General features: G+C 32.5%; 1 protein-coding gene across 8 annotated transcripts; it reads right to left on the minus strand.

Annotated features, from left to right (window-relative positions):
* Positions 1–718: 718 nt before the first annotated feature.
* On the minus strand, positions 719–5,393 carry LOC112296124 (peptidyl-prolyl cis-trans isomerase FKBP62). Of its 8 annotated transcripts, none has more exons than XM_024548317.3 (15): positions 5,292–5,393; positions 5,025–5,182; positions 4,562–4,653; positions 4,247–4,459; positions 3,858–3,944; positions 3,481–3,741; positions 3,195–3,278; positions 2,967–3,047; positions 2,650–2,844; positions 2,448–2,537; positions 2,139–2,314; positions 1,706–1,828; positions 1,392–1,538; positions 1,015–1,260; positions 719–897 (listed from the first exon to the last, which is right to left on the minus strand). In XM_024548317.3, the coding sequence occupies exons 3-15, from the start codon at positions 4,617–4,619 to the stop codon at positions 841–843; spliced, it is 1,818 nt and encodes a 605-aa protein (XP_024404085.1). In that variant the 5' UTR covers positions 4,620–4,653; positions 5,025–5,182; positions 5,292–5,393; the 3' UTR covers positions 719–840. The 8 variants fall into 8 exon arrangements, with proteins under 8 accessions (XP_024404085.1, XP_090100815.1, XP_090100816.1 ...); XM_090244689.1 differs by having other exon boundaries at positions 4,562–4,658; XM_090244690.1 differs by lacking the exon at positions 5,025–5,182.
* Positions 5,394–19,893: the final 14,500 nt, after the last annotated feature.

A 19,893-nucleotide genomic window follows, 5' to 3' on the forward strand; every position in this document is an offset into this window, starting at 1 on the left:
GTTGCACTCCCAAAAGGATTTTTTCCATTCCATCTGGGGTTTCCTTGAAAGACGTTTCCATGGCATTTGCCGTATTGGTGAAAGTGGGTCCTTGTCAGCTGTGACCCCCTCTAACAATTCTCTTCCTGCGTGGCTGAGGAGGCGTGGAATTCATGGAGAAAGATTCCCATGTCCGGACAAGTTTCTTGAGGTTCGCCGTGGCAGGAAGATTCGGTTCTCATTTTCTTCTTCGTTCTCCTTTTTCTGATCCGTGTGTACGGGAGTATTTGAGGGCCGGAAGCTGGCACATAACGTTGTGAGCCTGCAACCCAAAGAGCTTCACTGACACACAAGTGTTACACGTCATAGAACGTAGTAGAAAGATTTTGGATTACTCTCCGTAACGTTAACGTCAGTAAGCTAACAAATCTTTCCTGGATGAGGGTCAGGGTGTAGTTTGGGATAAGATTTGAACGTTGTCGTGGAGTAAGGTACATACTGATCTGATAGTGATGATCAGATACAAAAAGTAGTTTAAATTTGTTGAGTTAGAGGTAAAAATCCTGTTCTGACTGAGTGTCGTCACCTCGAATTATGAGATTATCAATAAGAGAAACGAACACATGTTAAGGGGCTCTGCTACGAACAATTCAGCAATAGGACTTTCTACCAACCAATTTTTCTTTCCCCTTACACATACGGTTGTTCCTTCCTAACTAGAACTTAATACATGCATACGAACTGGAAAGTTTCATTGCATTGCCATGATCAAAATTGGTAACCACATACTGTCAATACAACCTTGCACAAGTATTGAAAGCCATGTCTATTTTCCTGCGTTATATACTACGCTTCATTCCGTTATGTAGTAACCATGGGCTCTGGCGCGGCTGCAGCGCCGTTGGCTGGCTCCATTTTCTGCCCATGATCGAAAAAAATAAATTAGTCAACGCACTTCATGGCCATGTCATAACAATAGTATTTTGGGCTAACTACCACAGAAAGCAGCGAAGGGAAGTATCATAGGAAGCTCACCTTCTCTGCTGCTTCCATCTTGCTGAGGCGAGCAAACATGTTGCCATACAACTTTGCTTCTTTCTTGTTTTGTTCAGCCAGCTTTTGTTTCAAGCGCTTGTATTCAAGTTTTACCTCCCGATTCTGGGGATCAATATCCAGGGCCTTCTTGATGTCTGTCTCCGCGTAATCAAGGTCCAACAATTCAATGTAAGCTTGCACTCTCCTGTACAAGGCCTTCACATTCGAAGACTCCAACTCCAGAACCTGGTCCCAAAGAAGTACGTTAACAGCTGCAAACACTACTGAACAGACAAGAATGCTTCCATGTTCAAAGATGGGCACAATGAAAAAACCAGAACGTAACTAGGACACAGAAATGAACTCATAACCCATACCTTGGTAGTCAATTTCACCACCTCTCTGTAGTCTTTAAGCTTTAACTTGCATGCAGCCATATTGAGATTGCAACTAACTTTAAGAGTCTTAGCCTGCTTCTTTTGAGCATCGTCGAAACTGCTGTCATACTCTATCAATTTTACCGCCTGCACCAAAGATTTTGCACACAAATTTGTTACTCGAAGGTCGTGACATAGGTGTAGATCGAGGAATTAGCTGAACCGAGATTCCACCTAAATGAGGATAAATAGAACGCTCGACCAGACAGTAGGACGTATCTCGGCACTCGGCTTACGGTGCAGAAAACCCTCACCTTCTCATATCTCTTAGATGCCCGTGCGTAATTGCCAGCCTTGAAAAGCGCATTACCGTCCTCCTTCTTTTTCGCAGCCAGCTCTAATTTCTCGGGAACCTCTAATTCCCAAGATTCCTTTTCCTGCCCCAATGAACCACACGTAGGTGCTCTATCAGAAGCAAATCCAAGGTTGTGAAATCATAATTTGAGGATCAATCGCAACAGTGTAAGAATCATAGGTTAAAATTTTGCCAAGTAGGACAACTACGGGCTGTAAATGAGAAGTGAACGGAATAAGACGTAGGGTTTTGCGATTTTGAATAACAGATGGAGGTTAATGGCCACAAAAAATGATCGACACCTCATGAACTGAAGTACATGAATTGGTAGAACACAAGGCTCAGGCAATGGCTATCGAAGGGACAGCACCAAAACACGGTTGAGTTTGAACCTTAATAAACTCTACTAACTCAATCTCGTAAAAGAGAGTAGAATTAGCGGGCACTATGGCCAGATCCCGCTTTGTCTCCTCTCCTCCAAATCCGTATTCCGGGTAGATGGTAACAAGAGCGTGCTCATTTTTCTTCATAGTAAGCACAGCCTTATCAAGACCATCGATAACTTGTCCTGTAAAAAGGAAACCAGCAAGGTTTGTCACCGAGAAACATCCATAAAAAAGCTGCACGAACGTAAAGCACTCTAAGGAGATACAAGAAGAATCCACACTTCTGATTAGTCTTACAAGGGGTAAGGTACACACCTTCATCAGTGACAAATTGGAACAGTTCCTCGCCATCCTGACCGTTCTTCTCAAAGATCGTTCCATTCTCCAACTTGGCCACGTACCGCACTGCATACAACCCGAAACGTTCAACAAAGGAGCACACAAAAATTTCTTTCATTTCGTTAATTTTTTTATTATTTGTGGAAATTGCTCTTGACAACAGGGTTAGGGAGTGTACCTTTAACAGTCGATCCATCATTGGGCTTCTCATAGCCTTCGCCTGCCGTCAAAATTTTCTTGATCACTTTTTTATCATCGGTGACCTCCTCTACCACTTTCCATGAAATGAGCTCAAGCTCGATTTCAAGAACTGCATCACTCGGAATAGCTTTCACATCTCCAGAGGGAGCTGCTCCCTTCTCTCCAAATCCATCTGCAATCTCAACGGCACACACAGTTCAGGGAAAATCAACAGGGTCTAAGAACTGTAGAGTAGCAGCGACATTGCAACCAAACACACTTAACATGGTAAACATCAATAAACAGCGCACTTACATCGGGGCTTCACTGTCAGTAGTGCTTTCTCTCCTTTTAACATAGTCTTCACTGCCTGGCCAATCGCAGGACAGAAATGCCCTGCGTCAACATAAACCAAGCTTAGCGTCGGCTCTGAGGTGATCATTTTGACTGCAATGTCTGAAAGACAGTCGATGAAAGCTATCTCGAGACAGCAGCCATTTAAGGTCAAAACATGTGCCGCGACACTGTTGTGTGAGAACTTACCATCTTTGACAGTGAATTCAACTCCACTTTCTGGGGACTTCGCCACTACTGTCTGATGTCGCTGGAGTCTCACTTCGTACTTCACTGCAAATTTGTCAAAACCAAATACTAATTAGCGACAAACTTCTCGTCGCAACAGGGGATCACAGCACTACCAAGTCGGAAACGAACCCAACCTCATCCCAACAAGAACCGAATAATTTACTAGAGAAACTGACTAAGCATTTGTATTGAACATTACCATCGGCGCTAAACGACTAAACTCTGAATCGAGTGATGTACTTACCGAGAACTTCATCAAGATCCTTTGGATTCTCCCACTTTTTGCCTTCCGTAACAATTTTCTTAATAATGCCACCATCCTTGCAAATGTCCTTCACACTAGCCCAATGAAGGAGCTCTACGTCAAACTTCAAAGTTGCGTTAGCCGGGATAACGGGAGGTGACCCAGCTTCTCCATAAGCATTTTCTGGGGATATCGTGAATGTAGCTTTCTCCCCCTTCTTCATGGTTGCAACGCCCTTATCCCATCCCTTGATCACTTGACCTGCAGAATAGGTATTTTTCACAAAGTTTCAGTGGTGTATTACAGAAAGGCTTAGCGAAACTTGGATGGTCAACGAAACAAACGCCTCCAGGTCACAGCGAGTGCAAAGAGCTTACCTTGACCCAATTTGAAGGTGAAAGGCTGCCCTCTGTCCAGACTTGAATCAAACTTCGTCCCATCGAGTAGAGTCCCAGTGTAATGCACTGAAACAAGAGTAACCGAGACAGAACTTAGATGCCATTTAGGAACTAGAACTCCGCTAGGCAGTCAAAATGTCCGAGAGTGTAGTCAGATTGGCTACACTACCGTGCAAGCATTCCATAATCCTTTACCGATCATCCAAAAGACGAAACTGATATAAGAGAACTTGGGGTGTGTGAATAAGTGTCTACATCTACCCAACGCTGCGTTTCTGTAAGTAGCGTCAGGTGGAGTACGGTCCTAAACGCAGTTTAAAGCTTACGAAAATGGTGTTCTTCGACAGGTAACTGTTAAGTATGCTAACCTGAGACTTCATCGCCAGTATCAGGGGTCTCCCACCCTTCTCCAGCTTTGGTAATAAGCTTTTGCAACCCTCCGCCCTTGATCAATTCTTGAACCTTCCCTACTGTCTGGGGATCATAATCTACTTCCTCTCCAGTTTCTTCAACCTCTTCAGCGTCCGGAATATCAAAATCACCATCCGCCATTCCTGAAGCTGATTGAGATAAGATTCGACCTGAAAAACCATTGCAGTCATCAGCACTGGGCACACAGTCGGTCACCACATGATAATGTGACAATCTCAACAACATGCACCAGATTGCAAAGAAAACACGACCTCTATCTGGAACGCATCTCCTTAATTGCAAATCACTCTCGCAGGAGGAGCTATTCATGAACTGAGCAGCGCTGAAAATCCGCCGAATGGAGCTATCCTACAATGCAGACAACCAAAAGCACAGTGACGACCGTTCTCTAAAGACGTCGCGACACGTCAAAAAAATGCATCCGCAGTAACAGAAACCCGAAAAAGGTCAAAACAGAGGAAGACAGTATCGCACGAAACCATCGCACCGTGACAAAAAATAAAAAGAAAACAACAACAACAACAACAACAACAACAACAACAACAACAATAACAACAACTTAACCGCAACACCAAACCTAGATTGACATTACACTCGAACAAACACGCAGCGCCGCCTAACACAATTCCACAAGCCCTCAATCAAGAAAGAGCCCTATCAACCTCTAATGCAATATACAACACCGTCACCGAATCGCTAAAACCAACGACTCACCGATGGCCTACTCAGAACAGAGTCACCAAAACAGACAAGTCATGGTACGAGAGCCATGCATGAGTTCAAATGCGCAGCGGCATTCCAAGCCAAGCCACACCAGCGTCGCGAAAACGGCATCCGCCGCGGACACAATCTCCCCTGGACCGCACACGAACCTAATCGAACTCACCAATCAAACTCATCAACAATGGCACCTTAACCATAACCATGAAACACACAAACACACATACAGAGAAGAGCATGCAGAGAGAATGACGTACGAACCAGTGGAGATTAAAGCGTCCGGTGCAAGTCCGAGGGGTGGATCGCTGGCGCGAAGGTGATTAAGGGTCGGAGACGCAGTGGACACAATCGAGGATCGGAAGCGGAGATTGTGATATCATCATCGCAGCGCTGCCGCGGTAAATAGCGCAGCAAGCAAGCAAGCATGACACCCTTCCTCCAGGTTCTAGAGAGTTCTCACGGTTCCAGACCCTTCCCCTTCCCCTTGTTCCCCGCCTCGTGCGCGGCCTAACCCTTCCACCGTGGCTACCTGTGCCACGTCAGATGTTCGCCCTTCGTTCCTATTGGGCGTTGGCCATTGCTCATGTTTACTTTCCATGTGATTTTGTTTCATATTTTGTGTAATATTTTGTTTTTTTGTTTGTTTGTTTGTGAGTGATTGGATGAAGGGAAATATTTTCCCACTAGTAAAAGTAGTTTTATTATTATTAGATGTAGATAGTGCATTGATGATGTTTTGAGATGTTCTTTGAATAGGGTTCCAAACTTTAAAGACTAGTTTAATGTTATGTGAGTTGGTGTGTTTTTTTAATGGTTGTTTGTTTAATATTTTGTACTTTTGAAATTGATTTTGTTTTTTCAAGTCAAAGAAAATGCTTTGTTTTGTGGAAATTGTCTAAAGTTGAGGATCTTGAGAACATGATGAAGATAACTAGTTTTAGATTTTATATCATGTGTGTTTATATATATATATATATAGACTAGCAGAAACCTAACCCATTGGGCATTGCAATTTCTGGCACATCCATCTATTCTCTCATTCATCTATCCTCTTTTGTTCTCTTATTTCCTAATTTCTATGTTCCCCAAGTTTCTTGTGTTTCCTTCTTTATAGCAAATCAAAAGACCTCTTTGTCTCTTTGTGTTATATCCAAGCTATCTTATATAATAAATAAGTTGTTGATAAATTCAGTTATGTAGATATGGTTTTTGATTTGTTATTAATTAACTTCACCTAGATTATTCATTACAATCCTATTTCAAAGTTTTTTTTTCTTGTTTTGTTTAAACCATGATTTTGGAATATACATGGAAATTTAATCATATTAAATTTATTCTTAGAAGATTAAAGATTAAGTTGCAAGATAAAAAATTTGTGATTTAAAAAAATAATAATGGCATTTATAGGTGATGAATATGAATTAATAAATTTCCAAATAAAAACAATATGGATCATTAACAAACATCAATTGAATAAGCATTTTTTGCCCTTCGTAGAAATAGATTTGGATTTAGTACAAAATTTGTTCCAATGTTACTAATTTTAAAGTTGGGACAAAAGTAAAGGCATCTTTGCACAACTTGACATGCCTCCATTAATGTTCTCTACTAATTATCTTTTAATTTTCTCAGCAAATTATATGTTTTAGCAGATTTCATAGTGAAATAGTGTTGGCTTTCCAGTTTTGTAAGAACTTTTCAACTACCAATTTTCTTTGTTTGATATTTCTTATTGTAAAATGTTCATTATTATTTCTATACAAAAATACTATAATATTAAATATGATATACATTTACTTAGAAGAAAAATATGATTATAATACAAAATCACACATTACTCACTATTAGTTTTTTTCTAAACCCTGAAAAATGTCGTTTCAACCTTTCATACTTTTATCCTTCATAATATTTATCTAAGAGTGAAATCACCATAGAATATGAAATATGTTGAGCTGTTTATCTAAATTATACTTGGTATCATTATTTTTTATTATCTTTTAATTAAATCCCACAATTCCAAAAATAGTAAGATAAACATGGATTTTGAAATTTAATAACTGTGTGTGTCTATATATATATATCTTAAAGATGTTTGAACTAACCCACAATATAATAAATTATTTTATTTTATAATATTTTCAAAAATATCCAATATATATATATTTTAAGACAAAAGAATTTATTCTTGACTGCGTGTAAACACCTCTGAAATCAACATGTCAGATAAGTTTTCTAAAGCATGTATGTAAACAGAACAAAAGTTGTAAGACCAATATATAACAAAGACTAGTAATAATAAACGAGTACATTAAATACCAGAAAATACCACATTACTTTTGAAATCTAATTTATATGTGTATGATTTTTATAAATTATAAAAATTTGATTTTATGTTGTTTAATCACAATTTTGGGTATTTGTGTATCTCACACAACTTAGACAAAATCACAATCACAATGATAACATAACGATTTCTTAATCTTACAAGTATGTTACAAAATTCTAATTATACGTACTAATAATAACAATAAAAATTTACAACAAAAATAAACTGATCAGATTTTTTAGATATTCAAATAATAAAAAAAACCATCATTAAATTCAAGTTGTAAAGCTGTGGAATGGTCTATATTAAAAAATAATAACAATAATAATTTTAAAATAAAATTTTTTCAAGTTAAATTATAAATATTTTATAAACGACTTTTTTTTTATTATAGCGCATGTTTCTGTATTTTATTAATTTATTATTATTATTATTATTATTATTATTTCTCACAGGATCTTCTGATCTTCAAATTGACCATTTATGACTTTTGAGTATTTGAACTTTATTTTTTAATATTTAGTTTCGCAAATCACATTATCAATAAAACGTTATTTCAAAGACCTAAGATAATAAGTAGAAGTACCTAATAGCTGAAACTACAAAACACGAAAAATTCAAACACCTGTGTGTCATACAAAAATTAAGCAAAAGCATAAATTTGAAAGCTTAAGTGCAAATTGAAAATTGCAAAAAAAAAAAAAAAAAAAAAAAAAAAAACTCACAATATTGTTAAAAATTACATTAATACGCAAAGATATTCCAAGAACAAAAGCAAACTGTGCAGTTTTTGGAGAACACATAAAACAATTTTACACATAATTGTTATGAACCTGTTAAAAAAAAATTAAGTTTTTTAAAAATTATTTCTACATATCATACTTATTTAGGAATCACAATATGTAGTCAATTTTTTTCTTCTTATATTAACAGTTAACATATTTTCGACAATTAAAATTAGATTAGTTCAGTTTTTTATTTTATTTTATATATTTTTAAATCACACAAACATCCATAAACACACACATCTATCTATCTAATAAATTAATGTTGAACATTCATGCTTATCATACAAACTCAAAGATTGACAATTTAAAAGTTCCATGAAGTTATAATAAAACACAAACAAGACAGTGAAAAAAATCAGGTAGTTTTTGACTTGGAATATAGATTGAATATTAAAAAGTTGATTTTTTAAGGAACCAACATTGTTAAATTTTTTTGTATGATATAATTATTCATTGCAACATTTACTTGAACTAATTTCTTTTGAAGATAATATAGATTTAGAATGATATACAATTGAATTTAACAATTATTATTAATATTTATAACATACAAACAAACATTAGAAGATTTTGTACATAAGCCTTTAAGAAGTACTAACATCATTCAACAGGCGTAAATAAACTTTGATGTGATATATAGGACTTGTATTGTCTTTATGAATTATGTACAAAAAATACTATCTTGTACTCTCTTAAAATCTAGAATGTTTAAAAGCATTTGTCAAAGATTTGATTAAAAAGTTGTAAGTTTCCAAAATTAGCATTTATTAAAGGTAGCAGATAGAATGAGATTTGATGTTGCTGTTATCTATCTTACTGGCATACACATGCATTGTTTGAAGTTTTTTTAAAAGAGAAAAAAGGAAAAAGAAAAAAGGAGAATCAATTTAAATTTAATATTTATTTCACTTGAATTTTACAAATTATACATTACTTCAATTTCTTTTGAGCATATTAATTTTGTTCTTAAATACTATATATTACACAAAATACTATGGATTTTCAAAGTAGCAGACATCATATAAAAAACTAGAAAGTAGACTTATATAGCAATCTAAACAACTGTTGAGCCTTAAAATAAACTTTGTCATGAAATATCACAAGGTACACATAGGAAGACTGTAATATCACAATACCATTGAAATTATTATGAAAATTTGATACATGATTGGCTGAATTTTTTGAAATGCTGTTTACAAAATTAGCCATTTGTTTCAAAAAAATCTCTCATATTCATTGACATATATTTAAAAAAAAAATTATGAATAAGAATATTTCAAAAAAATTACCAATCATGCATTTGTTGATATTTAATCAATTTAAGAAAGAACTAAAGTTAATAGTTTCTTTTGACTGGTTGGGATTCAGCCACTCATGAAATCTTGAGGACAACCACCAATACCTTTTTACATAAAGTAGATGAAATGCATAGATTACATTAAAATAATATTCTTAAAAAATTTGATCACAAAAATATCTTGGATTTTTTATGCTTTACAAAAAAATATATGTTAAAAATAAATATTTTTTAAAGAAAAGTAAACAAAAAGTTTTTCATTTTCTAATCAAAATTAGAAACAAAATTTATATCTAATATAATATGAATTTAGAAATTATTCAATTTAATACCAAAAATGGTTATGATTATTATATATTTTAAGTTGTAACTATGATATAATATGTATATGAATATACATGTATACTAACAAAAACTTGTGCTAGTAGGCACAAAAAGTTAATTTTGAAAAAAAAATTCAACTCAAAAACTAAAGATTCTTATAGAAATTTCAACAAAAAATAAAAAAAATAAAAAATAATTGAAAAAATAGAGTTATTTATATTTCTCTAATATAATTACTTAAGATAATTTTTATATATTTTAGCTCCTAAAATAGCTAGAATAATAAAATTTTAGGCTTATATATATATATATATATATATATATTGATATGTAATAAAATGATAAAAAAACCCAAATTTTTATTAAATCAATCTACATATCTAAACCTTCATTATACCTTCCATCTTCCATCTCTTGTCCCTATTCATCCCATTCTCAACTTCTTCAATCCTATTTCCATCCATATCAATCTTTTGTCCCAACTCTAATGTCAAGGACATGATTTGGAAGAAGATGCATAAACTTGAAAAATCTGTGTTAAAAGAAAAGTGACAAAATAGCAATAAAGTAGTATGTATATTAAAAGGAAATTAGAATGACTATTGCCAAAACACAAAGAAACTAGAGACTCTTAAATCTACACTAGAAGCAAGAAAGGGATTGACAAGAATGAAGAGGACTTCACTCTTGCTCCTATATATACTATCTAATTAAGAGCTACGTGGCGATGTTCTATAGGACTTCTAATATGTGTTGTCATTACAGGATACATGCCTTAGCTTACAAGGTAAGTTTTTTATGTGTAGTCCATATAGTTAGCTTGTTCTTCAAACTATCAACATATGTGACACATGGCAAACTTGTTGACCACGTTTTTAACCTAAAAAATTAATTAAAGACACCTACAAAATCAAAGTAGCATCTATAAAGCTTCTATAGAAGATATTCTAGAATTAACCTATTTTCACCTACTTCTATTTAATTATATAGGTAATTATTGATTTACATGTATATGTCCATGGCATTGTTCTCCCTTCTAAGCACAAGTTTTACAAGGAGCGGACTTTTTATGTTGAGAAAATCCAAGATGTGGAAAATAATCTTTACCACATACTCCGATCTTTGTTTTCTTTGAATATAGTTGATAGGCCCTCTTAGCCATCAATAGTGTCTCATACTAGGGTGAGAAGACTGCCATATTATTTGGTTGTTGTTGAAGCCTTCATAACTTCCTTCAAATAAAATATTTGAAAAATTGCTAGGAATTGTTCCTACATCTAATAAAATCACCAAACATCAAAAGTCTCTTCTAAGGTCATGATACCAAACAAGTTGTATCTTATCATCTATTTCAAGAAAGACATGTTGTTCTTGAGGATCTTCAATTCGATTTTATCATCTTGAAGATTGTAACAATCATAATATCTTATTTGGTAAGTCCGTAAATAAAAGCTCTTGATTTGGATCTGCTCGTTGTTGATTTTCCATCTCTTTAGCATTGTCGTGTTGTGATACAATTGTATAGTAAAAATATGACTAAAAATGATTTTTTAAATTAATATTCTATTATATTAATTCAACAAGAATTCAAAATATTTTAATAAAGCTTTTATGAAAGTCTCTTGGTCTATTTTTTTTTGTCTTAATAGCAAGTTGAAAAAAGTTAGTTGGTATTTTTACCTTTTAGGATGTAAAAGCTCTTTTATTACCTTAAAATGGCCATAAATTGATAAAATCAGGGTAGAAGAAGTAAATGGTTGGTATGGTTGATACTAGGATCAAGTTGACGGTAGGTTTGGACTAAAAAATCCTTAGGATAGGTTAGATTGATACATAGGAGTCAACTGTTTATGAAACAAGGTCAAAATCAGATCTCTAGTCACTAAAATGATTGCTTAGGGCAAATTAGGAAAACATTCGAAGATTAGAGATTAGGATTTGAGAGCTAGCTTGAAGCTCTTTTTAGAGGCATAAAAGTTGTTTTTGTAGGATTTTTGAAGACTTGGCAATTATTGTACAAAGTCAGGGTTTGTATTGGTGATTTGGGGTTTATATAATATAACTAGGGCTAATAATTTTGGCTAGTTCGTACAATTGGTGTAACATCTATAGTTAAAAATTTGATACTATTTGGATTATTAGTTGAAGTAAGTGTATACAAAATTTTGTGACAATCTAACAATGTGGTTTAGAGATATCTGGTTTTAGCACAAGAAGGTTTCAAAAGTTGGCAGTTTGGAGTTGGATAGGATTTCTAAGATATCTAAAAATCCACTAGTCAAATTAAGATGAATTTTGGCATGGTATTGAAGGACTTAAAGGTCAAGTTGTATATCAATTTTGAGACAATGTTAATAGTTGGACAAGGAGAAAAAATTACTGAGATTTCTACTTCACTTTTTAAATTGGCGGCTAAGTGACATCATTGCAATTTTTGGAGGTTTTCTCACAATCTGCAAGTTGGATTGGATTGAAAATTCTTGAGCATATAGAAGACTTATATTGATAATTTCAAGCAAAATTTTAGATTAAGTGGATGATCAGATTAGAAGTTACAGCTTGTTAAAACTCACTGATTAGGATTGGGGCTTATAAGAAAAATCTAAATTGCTTAAATATGAAAGTAACAAGGTAATTAAGGTTTATGTGTGATTGAGGCTACTAGGAAGAGTGTTTTTTTAGTACTTTTGAATAGGAATTTGAATTATATTCTTTTCATATGGATGAAATATATTAGGATTTTTTAGATATTTGTGAAATATATTAGGATTTTTTAGATGTTTGTGAAATATATTAGGATTTTTTAGATGTTTGTGAAATATATTAGGATTTTTTAGATGTTTGTGAAATAAAACCTTATCTTCCACAATTACGTGCCCGGTGCATTCTCAAGTATGACAAAATATAATACAACATAAGTGGTGAACTCAATATAAAAAGACTTAAGATAGAAGGTATTATATTGGATTATTTAAACTATAGAAAAAGAAGACAAGAGAATTGAAAGAAGAACTTTGGGTGGTGCGTGAATTATAGCTTTTGAATTCTTAAAGCTTTAGAGACTATCTTAAAATACAATGGCAATATTTAGATTATCATAGATTACTATAAGGCTTTATAGAATTATTGGGATATTTTGAAGTATCATAAGATATTTATTGGAGCATATCAAGGGACATTTTTGAATATTGTAGATTAAAATAGAAGTTATGTCTTTAAGGACTTTCGATAAGTTGAATATTTTAGATGAGTCAAATATTAGTGAATTTTTTAAGGCTTTTTGTATATTTATGGAGGAACAACAAAGGATATAATCAATTGAAAAAGATATCACAATGGCATTGCAAGGAGTCATCAATAAATTTGGGAGGTTTGAAAGATGCAACATTACTAAGTTTTTACAAGTTTATACATGTGGGATGGAGATATGCCAAATCCATGAGGCAAAGATGATCTCAATTTTTGATTTGGCTATTGAATTTGGATTTCATAAAAAAGTGAAAAGATTGCTTGGAGGGAGTATAGAAACATGGTCAAAATTTCAAGAATTTTTGAAGGAAGAGTTTATTGATGGAGATGAGGATAGGATTACTAAGGAAAAGTTCTTGGATTGGATAGAGTTGAAACTAGGCAAGCATATGGATCTTTATGAATTCTTGGAAGAATTTGACAGGAGATTTTATTAATTGTCATCCTCAAAGAGATGGTCATTGGATGCTTTAAAGGTAGAGTTGTTTTTAAATGTTCTCAATGATGTCTTCGGAGATGAGCTTTTCATGCTTTTTATAGATGAGTCTATAGAGAGTGATTGTACTAATAATTGGAAGAAGTTGAAAGAAGTAGTAGTTGTTTTAGTAAGACAACAAGAAACAAAAGCTAAAGGAGTTACAATATGGCCTAAGAAATCTTCTACTTTGGCTTCTATGTCATCTTTATTAATACAAGGGACTAATCTTAAAAAAAAAAAATGGAAGAGCAAGTAGGGGACTTTAATGGAAGAACCAATTCTTTACAAATAAAAGAAATTGGATCTTATACAAAAGGTGGTGAAGGAGAGAACAAAGATTCTTTACAAACTATTACTATGGAAGGCCAAGGTATCCAAAAATTTGAAGGTAATATGAAGATCAAGGATTTGGAAACTAATGACAATGTAGTTAGAAGCTATAGCTATTCTACATTGAGTAAGTTTATGGAAGTTGGTGATGGAAATTTGAATAGAAAATCTCTTGGTGATAAAAAGGTATTTTCTACATTTAAAGGAGGTTAGGATGTTTTATCTAATACTTTGAATTATGTTGAAGAATTTAAAGTTGAATCTTTACATGAAATGGATTATGGTTCTATTGAAGGTTACAATCATGAAGATTGTACAAATTCACAATATTGTGATATTATGCATGTATATGATGATGAAAGTCAAATTGCATATGACTATGAAATCACATATGGATTAGATGAAAGAAATTTTGAATTTTCATATGATCATTATGAAGAGGTTTATGAAATTGCACAAGATTATGGTACTAAATATGATTGTGAAACCACAAAGAATTATGGCAAGAGTTATGAAAATTTCTAAGAACATGAGGTTTCACAAGGATATGAAAATTTTCAATATTATGAAGTAATACAATGCTTTGAGATAACACAAGGTTATGATGTTTTACAAGGATGCATTCAAGAAAAAATGAGGGATGTTTCACATGATTATGTAACAAATCAAGATTATAGAACCAAAGATAAGTGTGCCAAGTCAATGTCTTTAATCAAATTAATTGTGATGACTAATCTTTTGGACCAAGATCAAAGTTACATAGATAATGCATATATAATGGGGACACAATTGGATTTTGACAAAGATAAGGTTCATTATTAAGTATAAAATTCATGGATGGAATATCTAAAAATCTTCAAATATAAAGACATAGGCAATGGATTTAAAGATTACATGGACATCTCAAATGGAGCTTGAAATCAAAAGAACAAAGAAAAAGATGCAAGTAAGATGTATGTGACCATGTGGATGATATTCCAAACAAGTCTTTTTATTTCAAAATTTGTACCTCGCCAATGGTTTAGTCATGTGCAAAGGTGGATGTTTTCAATTTACTTGCACATGTTGGGTACATAGAAGTATTGGCATTGATTAAAAAATACTAAGTATATACAATTATTTTTAATAATCTAATGGTGTGGTTTAGAAATATTTGATTTTTAGTACAAGAAGGTTTCAAAAGTTGGTAGTTTGGAGTTAGATAGGGTTTCTGTGATATCTAAAAATCTACTAGTCAAATCAAGATGAAATTTGGCATGGTATTGAAAGACTTGAAGATCGAGCTGTATATCAATTTTGAGACAAAGTTAATAGTTGGAAAAGAGAAATCATTGCTGAGATTTCTGCTTCACTTTTCAAGTTGGCGATTAAGTTGGATTGGACTGAAAATTCTTGAGCATATAGAAGACTTATATTGACAATTGCATGCAAAATTTTACATCAAGTGGATGGTCAAATTAGAAGTTATAGCTTGTTAAAATTCACTGATTAGGATTGGGGCTTATAAGAAAAATCTAAATTGCTTAAATATAAAAGTAACAAGATAATTGAGGTTTATGTGTGATTGAGGCTATTAGAAAGAGTGTTTTTTAGTATTTTTGAATAGGAATTTGAATTATATTCTTTTCACATGGATGAAATTTATTAGGATTTTTTTGGATGTTTGTCAAATACAACTTTATCTTCTACAACTAGGTGCCCAATGCATTTTCAAGTAAGACATCACGTAATACGATAATATCACAAATACAGAGAAGCTAGAGTGTAATTTTTCTTGAACCTTGTTTCTTTTATAACAAAGATTTGCTATTTTTTATCTTGATTTAGATAGATGTCATCTATGAAAAGCCTCTATTGCCTTTACTGCATTTGCAAGATTCTTTATTGGCTCTCATGCGCATTTACTAATATGATATCCATGCTAATGGACAAGATGTTTCAATTTATTTTGGCGCTACCTTGAGTCAAACTTCTTTCACTTCAAATTCTTTATTATTAAAGTACTTCTATGAGAAAAGGTGGAGCTTATCTTCTTCTTGGTATGTTCATAGACTTGTATAGTTTAATAAAAGACACATAGAAGATAGGATGGATCTTCATTGCCTCTGGTAGATGTAATCAATAAGCAACTTTATTGATTTCTTGAAAAATAGGAAAAGGTCCATGCCTGCAGTAGTCCAACTTATCACAAATATGAGTAGTCTTGATATTACAACAAAACAACCATACCTTGTCACCTACATTTAATTATTGTTGTTTCTTTTCATAGGCCTCCATATTGATTTTTTGTCATTCTTGAGCTTCTTTTAATTGCACCTTCATTGTTGTATGTAGCTCTAATAAGCGAATTGTCTACACTTTTGCCATAGGATTATTAACTTTTAAAAAGTTAAAAGTATCAAGTCATGGTTGGTAACCATAATTGGCAAAAAAAAGGTGTTTGTTGCATAGAAGAATGCATCATAATATTATAAGCAAACTATGCCAATGGTAAGAGGATTCTCAAATCGACTTGTTGATAATTAATGGTACATCTTAAAAACTACATCAAAACTTGGTTTACGCACTCTGTTTATCCATCAATTTTAGAATTAAAGGTTGGAGAAAGCATTATATCTAACTTTAAAATCTTAAAAAGAGTTATCCAAAATCTCGATACAAATTGAGTCCTATTATCCAATATAATATCTTTTGGCAATTCATGATATTGATAGATATTGTCAAAGAAAAACTTGAGAGTTTCTTCACTTATGGTAGATTTTGTGCATGGTACAAAATATGCCATTTTGCTAAAACAATCTACTATTACAAATATAAAATCACACGGTTGTGAGACTAGAAGATCCGTAATAAAATCTATAGAAATAAATGATCATGGTTGTTATGGAATAGGTAATGGTTGAAAAAATCCATAAGGTTGATGCCAAAGAGTTTTTGACCTTGAACAAATGTCACACAATTGAACAAAGTCTTTTATAGCTTTCTATATTTGTGGCCACAAAAAATCTCTAAATATTAGTTTTAGAGTCCTATTATATTCAAAATGTCATGTTGTTGGAAAGTCGTGACGTGCGTGATAAATACATAAATATGCTTTCAAAATAAAGTAGGTTTTTTTTGAATTCAAACTGAGACTTAGAAAAAGTATTCTTGATATCATGAATAAGAAGATTAGAGGACACACTTGATTGAATTTATTTAAGAAATGTTGAATCAATAGTCAATGTTGATTTCACTACTCAAAGATGAAATTATTCTGGTTTTAATAAAATTGTCCTTTATTGATCAAAAGCCGAATTTCTTCTTTAGATGCAAGATAAAAACATTTATAAAGATCATTGGACAAACCTTATTATTTTCCTAGCTGATAAGTAATATTGAACTCAAATCTTGACAAAGACATACTCCAACGAGCTTGGCGATAATTCAAAACACGAGCTGATATGAAATACTTAAGGTTCTTGTGATTTGTATATATGGTGATTGAATTGGAAGTGCCTTCTAAATAATGACACCATTCTTAGAAAGAATCTAGAATTACAAGAGCTCTTTTTCATGGATCTCATAGTTGATCTAGACTACTAAAAATTTCTTGAAATAAAAAGCTATTGGATAAAGTTTATCATGTATTCCTATTTGTGATAAGATCGTACTTAAAGCAAAGTGAGATACATTTGTTTCGATAAAAAATACCTTAGAAAAGTCAATGCAATACAAGATTGGTGCAGATACAAAGGCTGTCTTTAAAGCTTCAAATGCTGCTTCTGCTTCTTGATTCAATTGAAGTTTTGTTTTACAAGTTAAATGTATAAATGGGAGTACATTTTGAGAAAAAGTCCTTAATAAAGATCCAATAGTAATTAACAAACTCCAAAAAATATTAGACATCTCAGACCGTTTTTGTGATCTTCCAATCTGTATTAGTTTGAATTTTTTTAGGATCCATGATAAGTCCATTGTTTGAAATGATAGAACCTAAGAAGTCAAGTTGAGTAGTGTAGAATGCATACTTAACTATCTTGGCATAGAGTCTCGCATCTCTTAATTTTTATAACACACAATAAACATGAAGTTTTTGTTTTTTTATGTTCTTAGAATAAATCAAGATATCATCTAAATAACAGACAATAAAATTATCTAAAAACTCTCAAAAAATATCATTTATAAGATGTTGAAAAGCTACGAATGCATAGATAAGTCCAAAAGGTATGACATTATTTTCAAATTATCCATACATGATTCAAATTGTAGTCTTCCATTCATCTCCTTTTTTGATGCATACGAGATTGTATGCTCCTTTTAGATCCATTTTTGTATAGACTTAGCTTAATTAAATAAATCAAGAAGTTCAGATATTAAAGGTAGTAGATACTTATTAATAGTGATCTTGTTGAGTCCTAAATAATCAACACTCATTTGCAATGATCCATTTTTTTTCTTCACAAATAAAATTAGGGCTTGTGAGGCCAAATTTCACCACTTGATGAAACCTATGCCATACAACAAGTCCAAGAGGTGGAATTGGAAAGTTCCTAATTGTATAATTTTTAGATTAATTTAAATCTTTACATTAAAAATTCAATTAGTTTTATGCCTTCCAACTAATGATTACCAATATTAAATTAATATGTTAAATAAAATTTATTATGCAAACATAATAAAAATAATTAACTAAGTTATTATTTTTAATTGACCATAAGAATAAAAACTTAAGTTTGAATTAAAAATTAAGTTAAAAATTAAGTTAAAAAAATTAAAGTTAAAAATTAAGATTAAAGGTTAAGTGAAAAGTTAAAATTAAAAGTTTAGTTTAAAAGTTAAAATTAAAAGTTAAAGTGAGAATATTAAAGGTTAAAATTTAAACTTAAAATTTATTAGCCAAAAAGTAAAATGTGGAAATTACATGTCACTGTGAAGATGATAGTAAAAATAAAGTAAGAGAGGTAAAAGCGAAGGTACCTTGACAACACATAAGGATTGAAGGCATTGACCCCTTCTACTCCCAAATTTGCCAAAATTTGTAATCGGCTTTAATTTGAATGATTCTTAGTTTTTTTCAAGGCTAACTTGAAGACACTTTTGATTCAACAATCCTTGTTGCAATCTAATGATCCAGTTGTGAGAATTCCTCCTTTGAAGTTGAGTGATCCAAACTGCCTCAGTGACCAATCCTCTTCACTTAGAAATTCACTAAAAATTCAGATTGTCTTCAAATTCAACAAAACATAAGCCTTTCAGAGCTTAGCTTATAAAGCTTTATGCTTCCAAAATTTCAAGTAAAGCCAATCATCAAGCTCTGAAAAATGCCTTTTCAAATTCGATTTATTCAAACTGTTAAGGTAGTCGACTCCCTCAAAATCAAAAATCCACCAAAAATTCTTTCTTATTCCAAATCAAGTGATTCTTATCTTGTCAAAAAGCTAACAAAAAAAGCTACAACTATTTAAAATCTCACATTGAAAAAAAAGAAACTGAGTGACTGATTGAAGAAAATCCGAGGCCATTGAAACCCTTGGGGTATTTGAAAGGCCGAGGAGATATCTACCTCAATGAAACATATTTTAAAACTTAATGACCATCCTTCACAATAAAAAATCCATACATATACAATTACAAGGTTCACAATGAGAATTAAAATCTAAATAAAATTAAGATTAGGATTTTGGCCCAATTTTGGCATGGCTCTGTCCTTCACCCAAAAGAGGAAAGAGAGAGGGCTTGAAAAACCAAGCCTCTCTTATACAATTGAGTGGAGGCTCGTAGAAGGGCGGCTACATCTTTACCCTTGATTTTTAAGATACCTAATCTAAATCTACGCCTTCATTCATCCAAGAGCCAATCTCGTTCTTAGGTTTTCTTGTATTTTGAAGGAGAGGTTGCTGATCTTATTTTCTTCACTCCATGAGGTAAATCCGGTGCCACCATTGCATTAAAAAAAACTCCCATTAAGTAGTAGAACCACCATACTGCTTGAATTTATTGAATTTGGAAGAAAATCCAAAATTATCATTGCTAACTTCTCTAAATATTTTAGAGAATTATAATTCCAACTCCTAAATCATGAGAATGAT

This window comes from Physcomitrium patens, chromosome 19, assembly GCF_059467195.1.
Source record: "Physcomitrium patens ecotype Gransden chromosome 19, ASM5946719v1, whole genome shotgun sequence".
Classification (NCBI taxonomy): Eukaryota; Viridiplantae; Streptophyta; class Bryopsida; order Funariales; family Funariaceae; genus Physcomitrium; species Physcomitrium patens.